This window comes from Salmo salar, chromosome ssa20, assembly GCF_905237065.1.
Source record: "Salmo salar chromosome ssa20, Ssal_v3.1, whole genome shotgun sequence".
Taxonomy (NCBI): domain Eukaryota; kingdom Metazoa; phylum Chordata; class Actinopteri; order Salmoniformes; family Salmonidae; genus Salmo; species Salmo salar.
The window spans coordinates 17,732,187-17,750,385 of NC_059461.1; the positions used below are offsets into that span (position 1 = coordinate 17,732,187).

Consider the following 18,199-nt stretch of genomic DNA (forward strand, 5'->3'; position numbering starts at 1 on the left):
TAGCTGTTGACAGATAATGTAATGTTGATTTCTCTACCAGAAGCCGCCTCCAATGTTGTTTTAGAGAATTTGGCAGTACGTCCAACCGGCCTCACAACCACAGACCACGTGTAACCACGCCAGCTCAGGACTTCCACATCCGGCTTCTTCACCTGCGGGATCGTCTGAGACCAATCACCCGGACAGCTGATGAAACTGAGGAGTATTTATATCTGTAATAAAGTCCTTTTGTTGGGAACAACTAATTCTGATTGGCTGGGCCTGGCTCCACAGTGGGTGAGCCAGGCCCACCTATGGCTGTGTCACTGCCCAGTCATGTGAAATCCATGGAATTAATTTACTTCAATTGACTGATTTCATAATATGAACTGTAACTCAGTAAAATCGTTAAAATTGTTGCATGTTACATGTTGCGTATATATTTTTGTTCAGTATACTTAAACACTTCAACCATCAAACACTTCGGCTAGCTTTTGCTAAAGCCGATATCAATGAGCGTTAGCATTCTAGCTAACAATGGCTGCATCCAAAATGAGCTATTTTGCAAAGATCACAACCAAATATAATCTTAGCGCCGTTGAAGCAAGAACCAAAACATAATTGTAAGTGTATGAGCACCCCAAAAAGTTATTTTATTTAGAAGTAATAAAAAGGGACATCTAGGCTATGTTGAATAGGTGCAGATGGCGATGGCTTTTTACTGCCGCCAAGAGTCGCGCGAATCTCTCAACTGCGCGATATACGTCATGAATTTGGCACCCGGCGTGTCCATATAGTAGCCTATCCCGTGTAAACGCAGGTTGCAATCTGGGAGCCACAACATTGGTATAGAGACAGATGGTGGATATATGTCTCGTTTATGATTGGAAAAAAATGTGTCTACTAAACGGGGTGGCTCTCCCATAGGCACCAATGCATTGGCAACTGGGTCTGGTCTGCTTTCATTGACTGTATTTTAAACAGAAAAATTAAGGAGTTTAATGTCTCGCTTCCGTCTCCGGGCTCAGTGGAGCCTGGCATATTCAGCGACCTTTCTCTTATCGATTGGTTAGTTCTTGTGGAATGGGCAGGTTTATAAATTAAACAGTTTCAAGTAGTTTGCAGATACTTTGGGAGAAAGCAGAGCAGTGTCTGAGGGATTCAGTTGAGGTCGGCCGCTTGAAGGATTTCTTTAATATATATATATATATATATATATATATATATATATTACATTATAGTTTTAGTGAGTTAAAAATGCAAAGCTGTGCAAAGTCATGGGGGATCCTATTCACCAAGTCTGTGAATCCCCATGCACCTTGCAGACACATTAATGGTAAAAGCCGTATCTTTGGGAAACAACAGAATAGAATCCAAACACTTAATGCTTGTGCAACTGTACGGGGTCTACGGACTTCTACAGTCTATGCGGCTTCTAGACAGATAGACAGAATACTGCCGAGACACGATGATTTTGCAGAGAGGCACATTGGCCCAGGTGAAAGGGACAAAAGGGAGATGCTGAATGTGCTTGGACTTGAGGTAAGATTTAAATACATTTTGGATAAAGAGAGAAATTATAGGACAGAAAGTAAGCTAATGTGTCCATCCAATGCATGGCAGGCACTCTTGCATGTTTCTTACCATATACAGTAAACGTGCAACTATTTATACAAGTTCAGTTGGTTTTGACTTGTATAGCATGTATTGCTTTTCAGTCGATCGCCCAGTTGATAGAAGATACAGTTCCAGAATCCATCCGTATTCAAAGAAGTATGAAAATGGATGATCCTCTCTGTAAGTGTTTCTTCTTTCCAACATCTTTGACAGCACGTGTTATTGTTGATGTTTGTGTTCTCAATAGATATATTGCCTCATCAATGTTATAAACTGCTGAATTTGCTAGCCTGTGATTTTTCTTTACAAGTGCGTTATAATGTATTTCTGTTGATATCCCTGACAAATTCATCTTGAATTGATTATTTATTAATCAATCTTGCATATGTCACTCTTTATGTTTAGTCAATATATTTTACTGATCTCTGAATTGTATTCTACAATGGGTGTAAATCAAGCCAAACGAGTGGCTGAAATGTAGATTGCACTCCTATTGTGTGCCATTGTGAAGCGCTCTTCACCCTTAAGTCTTCCTTTGAACATATTTGGAGTTGTTTTTGCGAAACTCAATGACCAGCACCAATCTCCAGTTGGGAAGCCGATGCTAATAGGATGGCAATTGGAGTGTAAAGTTCAGCCTTGAGCTCCTGTCCCAACTCCAGTTCAATCTGGTTATAACATTACATCACAGTTGAATGAAATGTACAAAAGGAACTTCATGAGATTCCTTGATGGGTTAGGCATTTATTTTATTTTTCTTACTTGAATACATATTTTTCACATTTAATAATAGACTGGTTTCAGTTGATTGAGCGAGTAGTGAGACCTTTTCAAACGTGTTTCTATCAATAATGGTTTGTCTACAGCAGATCTACATTTGCGAGGTGTATTTCATTAGCAAACCCATGCTGCATAATTCCATTAGAGACAGACATATCAGATCACTTGCTAGAGATTTGCAAGGCTATTAAACACATACTATTCTGGACAAGTGCAGTACATTGTATTACTACTTTACCTTGTTTTGTATAATAAATTACATTTATTTAAACAATAGTTCTGAAGCAACTGACAATATGGCCATAATACAATTAATTAAACAAGAGTAAATTAAACAGACAAGCATTACATGCAAAGTAAATAAACGCAATAGTATTGCTTAAGACAATTATTTGTAATAACATAGATGATACATATTTTGCCAATATTTTCACTACTGTACATTGATGCTCTAATGCACTCTTTCCATTTGATAGTGATCCATAATCAATGTCACACAAACTACTACATTGTTTTCAGAGGTCAATAGTGAAACTGGCTCAGCTGTCAAAATTCCTAGTATTATTGTTACATCATTTTCTATTTGACATTAGTTACATTAGTCATTGTTTTCACTATCCTGATACACTATATATTATATACAAAAGTGTGTGGACACCCCTTCAAATGAGTGGATTTGGCTATTTCAGCCACACCAGTTGCTGACAGGTTTATAAGATAGAGCACACAGCCATGCAATCTCCATAGTTAAACATTGGCAGTAGAATGGCCGTCCTGAAGAGCTCAGTGACATTCAACGTTGCACCGTCATCGGATGCCACCTTTCCAACAAGTCAAATTTCTGCCCTGCTAGAGCTGCCCCGGTCAACTGTAAGTGATGTTATTGGGAAGTGGAAACATCTAGAAGCAACAACGGCTCAGCCACGAAGTGGTAGACCACACAAGCTCACAGAAAGGGACCGCCGAGTGCTGAAGCGCGTTGCAAAACTTACTACCGTATCATGACATGGGTTTCCGTGGCCGAGCAGCCCCACAAAAGCCTAAGATCACCATGTGCAATGCCAAATGTTGGCTGGAGTGGTGTAAAGCTCACCGCCATTGGACGCTGGAGCAGTGGAAACGCGTTCTAGCAGTCAGACGGAAGTCCATCTGGCAGTCAGACAGACGAAGCTGGGTTTGGCGGATGCCAAGAGAACGCTACCTGCCCTAATGCATAGTGCCAATTGTAAAGTTTGGTGGAGAAGGAATAATGGTCAGGGGCTGTTTTTTTTCATGGTTCGGGATAGGCCCCTTAGTTCCAGTGAAGGGAAATCTTAATGCTACAATGACATTCTAGACGATTCTGTGCTTCCGACTTTGTGGAAACAGTTTTAGGAAGGCCCTTTCCTTTTTCAGCATGACAATGCCACCATGCACAAAGCGAAGTCCATAAAGAAATGGTTTGTCGAGATCGGTGTGGGAGAACTTGACTGGCCTGCACAGAGCCCTGACCTCAACCCCGTCGAACACCTTTGGCATGAATTGGAACGTTGATTACGAGCCAGGCCTAATCGCCCAACATCAGTGCCCGACCTCACTAATGCTCTTGTGGGTGAATGGAAGCAAGTCCCCACAGCAATGTTCCAACACCTAGTGGAAAGCCTTCTCAGGAGAGTAGAGGCTGTTACAGCAGCAAAGAAGGGACCAACTCCATATTAATGCCCATGATTTTGCAGTGAGATGTTCGACGAGCAGGTGTCCACATACTTTTGGTCATGTAGTATATTTCAGAAGTGCTCATCTTGGGGGAGAGGAATAAGTCCTTCAATTGGTAATGAAGACTTTGCCTAGTGTACTCTGAAATAACACTGTACTACTAGTCACATGTTAGAACAGAACACAGTATCTGCCACTTGCTATTTGCAAAATGGTTGACTGAATATTGCTTGGACCTTATTCTAGGTTGGATAATAAGGTCCGTGGATCGGGGGGTTTAATACCACCTTCGGTCACTCCTTTCTGCCTCTGTCACGTTCCGTTATGTAGCAAGCCATGCATGAAGGAACAGACTGATGGCCATACTGGTTTTTGCTTGTTTAGGTTGGAGAAGCTTGGTTTGCAAAGCCAGCAAAGGATTCTCTCCTCAACAATGGTTCTGAATCAGGCTTTTCTGTTGCTTTGAGGATCTTTGCGACCATAGTGAAACTCCCCTTTGATGAAATGTGCAAATCCACATTACGGCCCCACACACAAAACCACTGGCCTCTACTACTGATGATGCTTCCACTTGTTTTGTTATTAATGTTAGATATTTCCAAACACCATCTTGTGCTGCTGTGTCCTAAAGCGTCACATTTTTAAATGCAGGATGGATTTCCAGTAAAAACGTCTTGTGCCACCTAAATTCAAACCGCAAATGTTCACATCTTTGTGTGGTGTATAACAGGAGAAATGCTCATCCTGAATATGAGCGCAGTTTGGCCACTCGGTTCAGAGGGGTCGTGTTGTCCATTCTTTGCTGAGGGAGTTGCTAAGCAGCAATGGAATGCCTGAGGAATTCCAGTGTCTCTGTGTGTATTGGCTGATCTCCGCCACAGCACTGAGGAATTAGGCTAGATAACTAACCATCGGGAAAGGGACCATATGTTGCACATAATTGTCCCCGCCAATGCATAGAAATATGATGACCAAATGGAAATGCATTCGACATGTACCAAAATGTTGTATACAGTTCACACAACATGACACGCAGAGATGTGGATTACACATCCAATCACATAAAGCTGTTTAGTTTAAATTCCTATCCACTCCATTTTGAAAGCAAATCTGATGCTATATGATGTCACTGCCCATTTGTTTTGGTGGGTTGTTCAGAAAATGGATGTGTAAAATCATTTTCAAGTTGGTTTCATGCAAGCCTCATCCCCATCCTGACTGAGTCAGGATGATCCGGAATCATAATGCAGCCACCTGCCTAGATGGGAGAGAAGATGCCATCAATCTCGTGCTGTTTTGCAGTTGAAATGAAGATGCATTTTTATTAATTTAAATCAAACCAATAAGGAAACATACATCATACACATCAGAAATTCCTTTTTATTGAAATGCATTTTTTGTCTCAAATGCATGTGATACCAATTGTGATGGCTATTTCTCTAGGCGAGAATGAAGTCTTGGACCATCTCCAAAAGATTGCATCAAAGAACAAGGTGTGGAGGTCTTACATCGGAATGGGCTACTACAACTGCTCCGTGCCTCCAGTTATACAGAGAAACCTTCTAGAGAATTCGGGATGGTAAGGGCCACTTTGACACACACACAGAGGGATATGTTTTTCTTGTAGCCAAGTTGTCCCCATTTAGTAGGGCATGCTATATTTGATTGTGTACTCAAGGTAAGTATATGTATGGGCTTCTGTTAGTCATTAAAGCACTAATTGCTACATGGCAGAAGAACTTGCCCCTAATCAGAAATCTTGTGACTTGATGCTCAAGTTTCCAGTATTAGGTTTGCACTGGATTAAATTACATGCTCACATGTGGAATCTTGTGATCCATATTTGTTCAACTTAAAACGAGACAACACTCTCAATCATAACACTTTGATTTTACATTTTACAAATGCATTTTTCTCTTTATCTTCGTAAACTTCCACTCACGTCAGCCTAGTGTCTTGATTCCTTGAAAACCAGCTTGTTTTTCTGGGTATCTTTTAATGATTTCTCTGTATCCTCTTCTCGTCAGGGTGACTCAGTACACCCCCTATCAGCCCGAGGTGGCTCAAGGTCGCCTGGAGAGTCTGCTCAACTACCAGACCATGATCTGTGACATCACGGGCATGGCTGTAGCCAACGCCTCTCTGTTGGATGAGGCAACAGCTGCCGCCGAGGCCATGCAGCTCTGCCATAGGTGAGGCGAGAATAAACACAAGTGGGAGAGAGTGGTTGACCAATAAAGGACAGTTAATTTAGTAAAGTTCATGTATAGGGTCTAGTTGTAGTCTATAAATTGGGCCCAGGCCCAGGCTTAGTCAGGAAAAACTCCTGGCCCTACAGGTGTTCATAATTTTTTGTTACATGCTCCCCACAGACAGAACAAGAGAAGGACGTTCTACATTGACCCACGTTGCCATCCTCAGACGATCGCTGTAGTGCAGACAAGAGCCAAGTACGGGCATCCTTTCAATACTTCAGGAACAAGGTTAGAACTGTGTACCAAAAGCAGCATCCTCACTATTGGGTGCTCTGCTCTGTGATTGTTGACTAACAGCTACATCGGGGTGAAGACAATGCTGAAGCTGCCTCATGAGATGGACTTCAGTGGGAAGGATGTGAGCGGGGTGCTGTTCCAGTACCCAGACACCGACGGCAGAGTGGAGGACTTAACCGCGCTGGTGGACCGCGCTCACAAGGGAGGGGTAAGAGAGCCGCCATGTCTGACGTTCTGCCCCTGAACAAGGCAGTTAACCCACTGTTCCTAGGCCGTCATTGAAATTTGTTCTTAACTGACTTGCCTAGTTAAATAAAGGTTAAATAAAATATATCTTCAAGTAAATTGGGGTGGGGGTTTGGTAGACTTATTTGGATTTGTCGCTCCTGGTTTGGTAGGAAAGGATCCCTTCTTGCTACGCCACATATATTCACAGTGATTCACTTTGATGCAGGTCTTTGGTTGAACAGTGGGCACGTGAGAAAGTATAGGATGTGGTGATTCCAGTTTGGTACCTAAGTGTATGAAGGCTCACCGTCTCTCATCCCTGTAGGCTCTGGCTTGCTGTGCCACTGACCTGCTGGCCCTGTGTGTGCTACGCCCCCCTGGAGAATTTGGGGTGGACATCGCCCTGGGCAGCTCCCAGAGGTTCGGGGTACCTCTCTGCTATGGTGGTCCCCACGCTGCCTTCTTCTCTGTCAAAGAAAACCTGGTCAGGATGATGCCTGGCAGGATGGTGGGAGTGACTAGGTGAGAGCCCTTGAGATTCACATCGGTCCTGTTCAGAATGGAAGTCAGATCTCTTGAAGTTGTTCAATGTTGGGCAATATAAGGAGCATATCGAGATTTACTTTATATCATACTTGCTCATAGTCTAAAAGACACATACATACATAAAGACAATATCTTGATGTACATTTGTTTTAAATGTCCCTTTTTCACTGCAGGGATGCCGCTGGTAAGGAGGTGTACCGCCTAGCCCTGCAGACCAGAGAGCAGCACATCCGCAGAGACAAGGCCACAAGTAACATCTGCACTGCGCAGGTACTGTACAACCGACACACTGAGCCTCCATCCAATATTGACACACTGAGCCTCCATCCAATATTGACACACTGAGCCTCCATCCAATATTGACACACTGAGCCTCCATCCAATATTGACTGTTGGAATCGGCTAAACTTTGAACATTGAGATATGAAATAAATGATAGAGAAGAAGCCTTGAATAGAAAGAGTGAAAGAGACTGGGTTTAGGTCAGAAGTTAAGGGTTCTCTGTGGGAAGACGGATAGCTTTGGAATGTGTTGGGTGGAAGGGAGGAGAGCAACGTGTTGAGATGGGGGAGACAGATGCACATCTGTGGATTCGGTGAAGGAGGGGTTGAGGTCAGGAGGTGTGGACAGATTCCCTTAAGTGAGTAATAAGGGTTTGGTATCCTGTTACCCTTTTAACCCTCTTCCTGTTGAACCATAAGATGTAAGGATTGGAGAGAAGGAGGAGTGTCTTAAGTGGGATGTATATAACTGTGATGGTGAGAAATGTTTTTCTGTCTGAATTACAGCTGTACAGGTCCCTTGGGAAGAATTAAACTTGGTTAAAGCTTCTCTAGTGTCCGTGAGTTACTTACTCTGAAAAATAAGAACCTAACATGACACACTGAGCCTCCTTACAATACCGACACACTGAGCCTCCTTACAATACCGACACACTGAGCCTCCTTACAATACCGACACACTGAGCCTCCTTACAATACCGACACACTGAGCCTCCTTACAATACCGACACACTGAGCCTCCTTACAATACCGACACACTGAGCCTCCTTACAATACCGACACACTGAGCCTCCTTACAATACCGACACACTGAGCCTCCTTACAATACCGACACACTGAGCCTCCTTACAATACCGACACACTGAGCCTCCTTACAATACCGACACACTGAGCCTCCTTACAATACCGACACACTTTGCCCCGGAGCAGTTTTTTTTGTGTAAATTTAAAATAAAAAATTAACTAGATGTAGTGGTTGTCTGCGTTTTTCTAAGTATATTTTTAAACAACTTTCTCTCACCTTCAAACTGTATATGTCTCTTTCAGGCTCTGCTGGCCAACATGGCAGCCATGTTTGGAGTGTATCATGGACCCCAGGGCTTAAAGCACATTGCTGAGAGGACACATAATGCTGCACTGATCCTGGCTGAGGGTATGTCCTCCAACACTCTCACTGCACATATTCATTTTAGCAGTGCATTGCTTTATATCTGCCAACTCCTCTTCTCTTACATCACAACACTTAGGGCTTATGTCAATCAGCCGTGACCTAATTCAATCACAAAAGTGTATTGAGAAAGAAATAGTGACATTGCTTCTCTTTAGATAAATTATGAATGATACCGAGTTTTTAGAAATGTCTTTCTCTCCCTCCCTTTGTATCAGGTCTGAAGCGGGCCGGACACAGGCTGCACAGCGAGATGTTCTTTGACACGCTGAAGGTTGGCTGCAGTGTGGCAGCCAAGGACATCCTGGCGAGGGCTGTCCAGAGAGAGATCAACCTGCGTGTTTATGGCGAGGGAGTGGTGAGTAGTACCAGATACGGTTTAGGAACAGATTACATGCGCGTCCATCCAGTGTTCCTACTGTAAGCAGGTCAACAAAGGTACAACAAAACACTCATCACACTTCAGTCCATGCTCCCATGTGCTTTATTGACAATGTTTGACCCTTAGAATATGTTGTCGAATCATTTTGTGAATAAAGCACACGGAAGCATAGATACTCTTACATTGAGTCCCCCCTATAGATAAAACCAGGGGCTAGTTCCGGATGGTGAAGTGTTACAGAACGTTCAGATAGAAATGTATTGTAGAGTCATTTGAGCTCTACTCATTAAATATCTATCTGCAGCATTGTAGAATTGGCACCCCTGTGAATAAGCCACATGTGGCCATGTTCATTTATGCTTTATATACACACACATTTCTTTCACTCTGAAATGATTCCTGTGTTTCCCTAGTTAGGTGTGTCTCTGGATGAGACGGTGAAAGAGAGGGACTTGGACGATCTGCTCTGGGTCTTTGGATGTGAATCCTCAGCGGTACGTTTTGATTTCAATATTCCGTATAGGAGTATGCATAAACTCCGCATTGACCCGATTGCTATCTTAAGAGTGAGTGCAAAAGATGCATCTTGAAGCCATGGGACAAACACTTTGATTTCAGCTATCCCATATATAATTCCATTAAATCTCAATTTACAGGAGCTCATTGCTGAAAAGATGGGTGAAAGGGTGAAAGGCATTATCGGTAGTCCTTTCAAGAGGACCAGCAAGTACCTCACCCACGCAGTCTTCAACAGGTTGGTCTGTTTGTAACAAACTCAAATTCCAGTACTGGCCTGGGCGTGATGAGGATAATCTTGATTCACTCTGATTCTTCGTCCCCGTGCAGTTACCACTCCGAGACCAACATTGTGCGCTACATGAAACGCCTGGAGAACAAGGACATCTCTCTGGTTCACAGCATGATCCCACTGGTGAGTCTCATGGGAAAGCAAATGAGACATGTTTTACTTTAGACATGGTGCTTTTCACATGATCTGAATACTACACAAAAAAACTGCAAACCACTGTAAAGATTAGTGGGCTATCATCATTTTTAATATCGATTTTGTTTGCCATGTCAGGGTTCCTGCACAATGAAGCTGAACAGTTCTTCAGAGCTCATGGTGAGTTAATAACAGGGTTGGGGTAAATTCGAATTATAGGCAGTCAATTCAGGACATAAACTGAAATTCCAGTTCAATAATAAAAAAAGAAAAGGGCATGTATTTAATGATTTCTCAATAAACTTAAAAGTAAAAGCTATTTATTTAAAGTTTATTTTTATTATTTTAATATCCAATCAGTGCCTGAATTGACTACCTTCAATTTTAATTGAACCCAACCCTGGATAATATCTCTCTTTGTACAAAACATTAATACACCTCCCTAGTATTGAGTGAAAAAAATCCTTCTTTAACCTCTCCTCCTCTTCATCTACACTGACTGAATTGGATTTAACAGGTGACATCAATAAGGGATCATAGCTTTCATGTTTTGTACACTCTGTGTATGTCCCCTTTTTACCCTGATTACTGCAGTCATTTTTTTAATGGTGGTGTTCTGAAGAACACTTTAGGTTACCTTGTTATGACTATTTTTCCCATTGTTCCCTCTTTCCAACTGTTTTAGCCCATCACCTGGAATGAGTTTGCCAACCTTCACCCCTTCTGTCCCCTGGACCAGGCTGAGGGTTACCAGCAGCTCTTCAGGCAGCTGGAGAAGGACCTCTGTGAGGTGACTGGCTATGACAAGATCTCCTTCCAACCCAACAGGTAAGCCCCTCACTGACACCAACATTCTGTGTGTGTATGTTTGTGTGTGTGGGGGGGGGGGGATTCATGACCAACTGGGATGTCAGTTTCCCACACATCATCTGAGCGTGATTTTCCAAACTGTGATTTACCTCACTGTCAATGGATTCTTGGATTTAGTTCAGGTCATTTTACTTGATCATTTAACTATCAAAGCTAGCTTTGTAGCTGATATCTCTATGGTTCCAAGTCCCCCCACCCCCACTTATTCAGTATTATCTGGGCTGATGTATAGCACACCGTGCGACATTGGCCTAGATGGAAAGATAGCGGTATGGTTGTTCAACTTAGTCTATGCTTTCCCTTTACAGTTACTGTAAAGCCCATTGACCTACCTTAGAACTTGGTACGTTTGATGATTATGCTGAGACAGGACTTCACTGGGCGCATGTTTCTGAGCATGTGGCTGGTACATTAACAAACTGGATGACCTTGTCTTTCAGTGGCGCTCAGGGAGAATACGCTGGCCTCGCTGCCATCAAAGCCTACCTGAACTCTAAAGGAGATGCCCATAGAACAGTAAGTATGGTTCTAATGAAACGAAACACACTCATTTTTGCTAGAACACGTACTAGGCCCTGCAGAGTCATGCAGTATGGGATTGGGAAAGGGGGATACCTAGTCAGTTGTACAACTGAAGTGTGTCTTCCGCATTTAACCCAACCCCTCCGAATCAGAGAGGTGCAGGGGGCTGCCATAATCGACATCCACATCTTCTCCGCCCGGGGAACAGTGGGTTAACTGCCTTGCTCAGTGGCAGAACGACAGATTTTTACCTTGTCAGCTTTCGGTTACTGGCCCAACGCTCTATCCTCTAGGCTAGTATGTCCACCCTTTGTTAATTGTTATCGCAATAAAATGTATATTATAAAATTACAGTATTATTTTTGGGAGTATATTGTCAGAAATGTGGGGGTGTATGTACTATAAATGAAGACCCTAATAAATTTTCAGCCTGAATGTTTGCTGTAGTCAGCCATTTCCCTTTGAACAGCCTGTAATAAGCGTGTCACATGGTATTACACACTGGATACTTAGACCTGCCTACAATAATTTTTTTATCAGCGCATGTAAAGCCATCAAGAGACTTGTTTTAGGTACAGACCGCTTATAGGTATGATGGCAAAGATAATCATCCACTCGTTTGCCGACAGACATTGTATTGGAAAAGCCTTCTGAAGAATAGCGCGTTTTGAATATACAGGAACTGTTTGAAAGTCCTCAAGTAGACTAGCTCTGGATGAGAGCGTCTGCTAAATTACTCAAATGTAAATCTAAGTATCACAACCGTGACTGGAGATAAGACTGGGTGTTCAAGTAGATTTCCCGTTTTGTAATTTGCCATTTGTTTCAAGAGCTCCCACCACTATCAAAAATAACAACTCCCTTATAAGCACATCTTAGATAGTGGTGTGAGCTTTTCAAACAGTCAATGTCCACAGTTGTGCAAATAAAGGACAGAAAACCCAACACTACCTGGAGGTTACTTGATTTCAAGATCCCATATTTGGTGATTTTAAGACTTTGGGATCAGCAAGTCATGGGCAAAACCGATTGAGCGCGGCTGTTTTTCCCGTCAGGGGGGAAATGTAAATGTTACCCAACAAACACACAGGTATTCGTGTCCCTGTAACATTGTTGAAAATGTATAAATAAGTCACCTAATAAGGGATAAAATCAGCTGATTACCTATTTTGCATTGATGTCACTTGGAGATTTGCACAAAGAAATGTTAGGACTCTAACGCTGTAATGGTTGACTTGCTTAGGCCTAGTTGGCTCTCTTTTACTTTGTGATGGTCTGATTGTAACTGTCTTTGATGTTTTCTATTTTGCTCAGGTTTGTCTGATCCCCAAGTCAGCCCATGGTACCAACCCAGCCAGTGCCCAGATGGCTGGCATGAAGGTGCAGGTGGTGGAGGTGGACAAGGATGGCAACATTGACATGGCAAACCTCAAGGATCTGGTAATAGCTGGTTGGAGCCATTCTGATAATAAGCTCACTGTTACAGAAGAGCCTTTCAATATAACCAATGATCTTGAGTATCCCCTCAAATGCTTTTAAATCTAGGCACAAAGAATAATTGAGAAACATGATGGCCAGAGAGTCGGTGGTCACTATCTACCGGTCGTGCAACCAGCAGTGAATTAGCCCCCTTAAAAGTGGCCTCTCGCATTGCAGAGTCACACAGACTAACCCATTATTCCTCTCTTAGGTGGACAAACACAAGGCTAACCTGGCAGCCATGATGATAACGTACCCCTCCACCTTTGGTGTGTTTGAGGAGAGCATTGATGATGTTTGCAATCTCATCCACCAGAACGGAGGACAGGTCTACCTGGACGGTGCTAATATGAACGCACAGGTGAGAAGAGTATATGCTTGTCACCTTGCTGATAAAGTATGTTTTTGTGTGGACATACTGCATAGATACTTTTTAAGTTGAACAGTGTGTTTATATAAACTATTTTGTATAGTAAAACTTTGACCCTTTTTGCTAAAATAATGAAAATAACACATTGGGTTGCTTATCCAGGTGTTAACTGAATCATGGACCCATCAACCATAAATTATTTGAGTTAGTTGAGATACTCTGTGCGTGTGTGTATACACACACACAAGAATGTGGACACCATTTCAAATGAGTGGATTTGGCTATTTCAGCCACACCCGTTGCATACATAATCAAGCACACAGCCATGCAATTTCCATAGACAAACATTGGCAGTAGAATGGCCTTACTGAAGAGCTCAGTGACTTTCAACGTGGCACCGTCATAGGAGGCGACCTTTCCAATAAATCAGTTTGTCAAACTGCTAGAGTTGCCCCGGTCAACTGTAAGTGCTGTTATTGTGAAGTGGAAATGTCTAGGGGCTGTTTTTCATGGTGTGGGCTTGGTTCCAGTGAAGGGAAATCTTAATGCTACAGCATACAATGACATTCTAGACGATTCTGTGCTTCTTACTTTTTGGCAACAGTTTGGGGAAGTTCCTTTTCTGTTTTAGCATGATAATGCCCCTGTGCACAAAGCGAGGTGCATACAGAAGTGGTTTGTCGAGATTGGTGTGACCTCAACCCCATCGAACACCTTTGGGATGAATTGGAATGCCGACTGTGAGCAAGGCCTAATCGCCCGACCTCACTAATGCTCTTTTGGCGAATAGAAGCAAGTCCCCAAAGCAATGTTCCAACATCTAGTGGAAAGACTTCCCAGAAGAGTCGAGGCTGTTCTAGCAGCAAAAAGGGGATCAACTCCATATTAATGCCCATGATTTTGGAAAGAGGTGTTCGACGAGCAGTTGTCCACATACTTTTCAACACTACTTTTGGTCATGTAGTGTATATTATTTAGTTATTTATTTGAGGCATTTGAACATGGCATTTTTACAAGGCTCCCAGGGAGCGCATGGGTGTGCGGTGACTATTCCACAGCGTACAGTGAGTGACCTTTGACCACAAGTCTGTGAAAAATGCAGATTACACATTTCTTCAAACCTCCTTGCACCAATAGCCATCGGTCTGAGCGCCACACCCCAAAATTCCTTTCTTGAGCAGAGGTCAACTTTCTCATGCTTTTCCTCCCCTGTCAGCAGTGGCCTCTTGCATAGTTAGTCTACACAGGATCCTAAGGGCAGGGATATTTCGATGTGGAGTGGTGGGGGGGGAACCCTCTTTCATATGAATAACATGTTTCACTACCTCGTGCATTGCAGACATGGATTCAAATAGTATTTCAAATCATTCACATAGTTAGGCTGTGCTTCATAGAGCTTGCCTGGGGCAACAGAAGCAATGCAGTAGTCCCAAACGTGCAAATAAACAAACATTTGGTATTCCAGGCAGGATCAAGTATTTGAGCAATTACGTTTGAAAGATTATTTTGAATGCATTTTACCCTCCACCAGTACAGTAGCACCCGCTTCTGCAGATAAGAGGAAATGTAACTATGGAGAATTGTCTTTCTATCACCCTGTAATCTCCTCTCTCTCTCCTGCCTGCTCTGCTCTCTACAGGTGGGCTTGTGTCGTCCTGGTGACTACGGATCTGACGTGTCTCACTTGAACCTCCACAAGACCTTCTGTATCCCCCACGGGGGCGGAGGACCAGGGATGGGACCTATCGGAGTGTAAGTGACCATAACGGGATTGTTTCCATCAAATGCACAGTAATGGACTAAGTACAAAAACTGAACCTGCCCAAAGGAATATAACTGGCCAAATCCATTATAAATGGGGAGTTTTGTCCTGGTCAGGTCACATAATATATGTATGCCATTTAGTAGACACTTTTATCTGTAGTGACTCAGTAATGCGTGCATACATGGTAAGGAAACACTACTGGCACAATCTTTTTGTGCAAAACATGACTTAAAAGTGAACAATGAATGACTTTTGATGACTTAATGGAGTGCATGTTGAACAGGAAGGAGCACCTCGCCCCGTTCCTGCCCTGCCACCCAGTGGTCAGCATGTCAGCAGGCAACATGTCCAGCTCCCTGGGCACCATCAGTGCTGCCCCCTGGGGCTCCAGTGCCATTCTGCCCATCTCTTGGGCTTACATCAAGGTCAGCACCAGTGTACCCTATGGTTCAGTGCCATGAAATGTAAATAAAGATAATGATAGATTTGTTAGAATAGTGCTATTGGTGATACTTTAAAGGTCTTTAAAGGCAACTGAAGTGGGGACGTACCAGTTTAGTACATGCGTTGATACCCTTTTGGATCCTACTGTGTAGATGATGGGAGCCAAGGGACTGGTTCATGCCACAGAGGTGGCTATCCTTAATGCCAACTACATGGCCAAGAGATTAGAGAGCCACTACAAGATCCTCTTCAAAGGCAGGAAAGGTGAGTGGTGTTGGTCCTATTCACCCAAGTATGGTGTCCTGTGTCCATCAGTAATCGGCCAACACTAGCAAATGTTGATTTTCTTAACACAGATTTTTTTGGGTCCACAGGTTTTTGTGCCCACGAATTTATTTTGGATGTGAGGCCATTCAAGAAGACCGCCAACATTGAAGCGGTGGATGTGGCAAAAAGGCTACAGGATTATGGTGAGCTGGAACATGGATATTCACAACATTGCATTTACGGATAGTTTGGTACTGCTTAAAAGTCAACAGGGTCTACTTCTGTATCTTATGTAAAAAATAATTGCAAATATATATATATATGCAAATGGATCCCCCACATTCCACACACAGGACCTGCTTACTTAAGTACATATATTTAAAGTAATGTTTTTTACATTTTTTTATTTAACTGAGCCCTCTCCTCATCCCCCTCTGTATCTGACCCTGGCCAGGTTTCCATGCACCCACCATGTCGTGGCCCGTGGCAGGAACCCTGATGATCGAGCCCACGGAATCGGAGGACAAGGCAGAGATGGACCGCTTCTGTGATGCGTTGATGGGAATCAGACAGGAAATAGCAGACATTGAGGAAGGCAGGATGGATGCCCGCGTTAACCCACTGAAGGTGCACTGCACTGGCCTGACTCATAGACACAATTTACACTCTGTGTGTATTAAGCCATGCAATCAGCTACATAGAATGGTCTATAAACTCATAGTTATTTTCCTTAATTAAATAGGTGTGTGTGTGTGTGTGATAGCCTCCTATATTTCAACCTAAGTTATAACAACTGATTGTGATAAGACATACCACTCTGGTGTTATAAAAAATCAGTGCTTTATTCATAGGACCTAAATGTTGCAAGAGTTGAGGTATGTTGCCAGAGCAGCTAAAATAGGTGTTTACTTGGGTCTGTCTGTGTCCACAGATGGCCCCTCACTCCCTGGCGAGCATCACCTCCTCCACCTGGGACAGGCCCTACTCCAGGGAGTATGCTGCTTTCCCCCTGGTGAGTCTTCCCTCTGGAAAACATCACAACACACACTACCAACTCCACTTCCCATTGAGGAAAAAAATGGCTCGGTTTACAATTTGATTTACCAAAATCATTATACACAGATTATTTGACTCTCTCTGTATTAATGTTAACAAATTGTAAGCATGGTAAACGCAAATGTTTCTCATTTTAAAACTTCCAGCCATTTGTGAGGCCAGAGACCAAGTTCTGGCCATCCATCTCCAGGATCGACGACATATACGGTGACCAGCACTTGGTCTGCACTTGCCCCCCTATGGATGTGTACGAGTCACCATATGAGGAGAAGAGAGCTTCCTCATGACACTAACGCCTCTGTTATACCAGCCCTCATCGTTCATCACACTTCCAAATTCTGAAAGTCCATGAAGAGTTGTGTTATCTTTTTTCTGTATTTCCGTGATGTGCCCTTGGTGCCTCAACTCTGTCTATATTCTATGTTGTACAAATAGTTGCCTTGACTCTCCCTTCATGCTGTTTTATTCTCTAAAGTCTAGGATTGGCCCAAAAAACGTATATCTCAACTTGTGTAGGGTTGTTCTTTATTTGCCATCTGTTTCGTGTATGAACATTTTTAAATGTGTATTTTGACACTTGTTTGCCTAATTACTTATACTAACGTTAGTCTTGATGTTAATACTTTTTGGGGATAAAGAAAGTTAATAATCTTTAAATTACTTGTTAGGAAAAATAGTTGTAATAAACATTGATTGTCTGGATCTTTTCTTGTTCAGTTTTGGAAGTAGACTGCCAGCTAGATGTGACTGTTGGAATACCAGCACTTGTTCTGTCTCACATGGTTTGCCACATGATTTGTTCTGTGGGACACAATACTAATACATCTGGACATTGAGAGGTTTTTTATCACCAGATTACATTATATAATTGGGTGAAAAATAAGTGAAAATTACAGTTCTCGTAACTGTCCTGTGTTCAGTCTTTGATGCTAATGAATTGACTTTTAAAGTATTATCAAATCAAATTTCAAATTTATTTTTATATAGCCCTTCGTACATCAGCTGATATTCTCAAAGTGCTGTACAGAAACCCAGCCTAAAACCCCAAACAGCAAGCAAAGCATGTGAAAGAAGCACGGTGGCTAGGAAAAACTCCCTAGGAAAAACTCCCTAGAAAGGCCAAAAACCTAGGAAGAAACCTAGAGAGGAACCAGGCTATGAGGGGTGGCCAGTCCTCTTCTGGCTGTGCAGGGTGGATATTAAAACAGAACATGGTCAAAATGTTAAAATGTTCATAAATGACCAGCATGGTCAAATAATAATAATCATAGTAGTTGTCGAGGGTGCAACAAGCACGTCCGGTGAACAGGTCAGG

The 18,199-nt window shown here is 42.7% G+C and overlaps 1 protein-coding gene across 1 annotated transcript; it reads left to right on the forward strand.

Annotated features, from left to right (window-relative positions):
* Nucleotides 1-836: 836 nt before the first annotated feature.
* Nucleotides 837-17,586, forward strand: LOC106580033 (glycine dehydrogenase (decarboxylating), mitochondrial-like). Its single transcript, XM_014160592.2, has 25 exons — nt 837-1,521; nt 1,698-1,776; nt 5,515-5,650; nt 6,099-6,263; nt 6,444-6,521; nt 6,624-6,771; nt 7,117-7,313; nt 7,511-7,607; nt 8,666-8,771; nt 9,005-9,144; nt 9,582-9,662; nt 9,825-9,922; nt 10,015-10,099; nt 10,250-10,291; nt 10,797-10,939; nt 11,422-11,497; nt 12,818-12,943; nt 13,194-13,343; nt 14,992-15,104; nt 15,401-15,542; nt 15,714-15,825; nt 15,936-16,031; nt 16,283-16,455; nt 16,760-16,840; nt 17,031-17,586. Exons 1-25 carry the CDS (start codon nt 1,237-1,239, stop codon nt 17,169-17,171), a joined length of 3,090 nt encoding a protein of 1,029 aa, XP_014016067.1. The 5' UTR covers nt 837-1,236; the 3' UTR covers nt 17,172-17,586.
* The last annotated feature ends 613 nt before the right edge of the window (nt 17,587-18,199 follow it).

Coding starts and splice junctions, on each gene's coding strand:
- LOC106580033 (XM_014160592.2), top strand. CDS start 1,237: ATGCAAAGCTGTGCAAAGTCATGGGGGATCCTATTCACCAAGTCTGTG. Junction 7,608..8,665: donor GTAACATCTGCACTGCGCAG/GTACTGTACAAC, acceptor TGTCTCTTTCAG/GCTCTGCTGGCCAACATGGC. Junction 8,772..9,004: donor TGCACTGATCCTGGCTGAGG/GTATGTCCTCCA, acceptor CCTTTGTATCAG/GTCTGAAGCGGGCCGGACAC.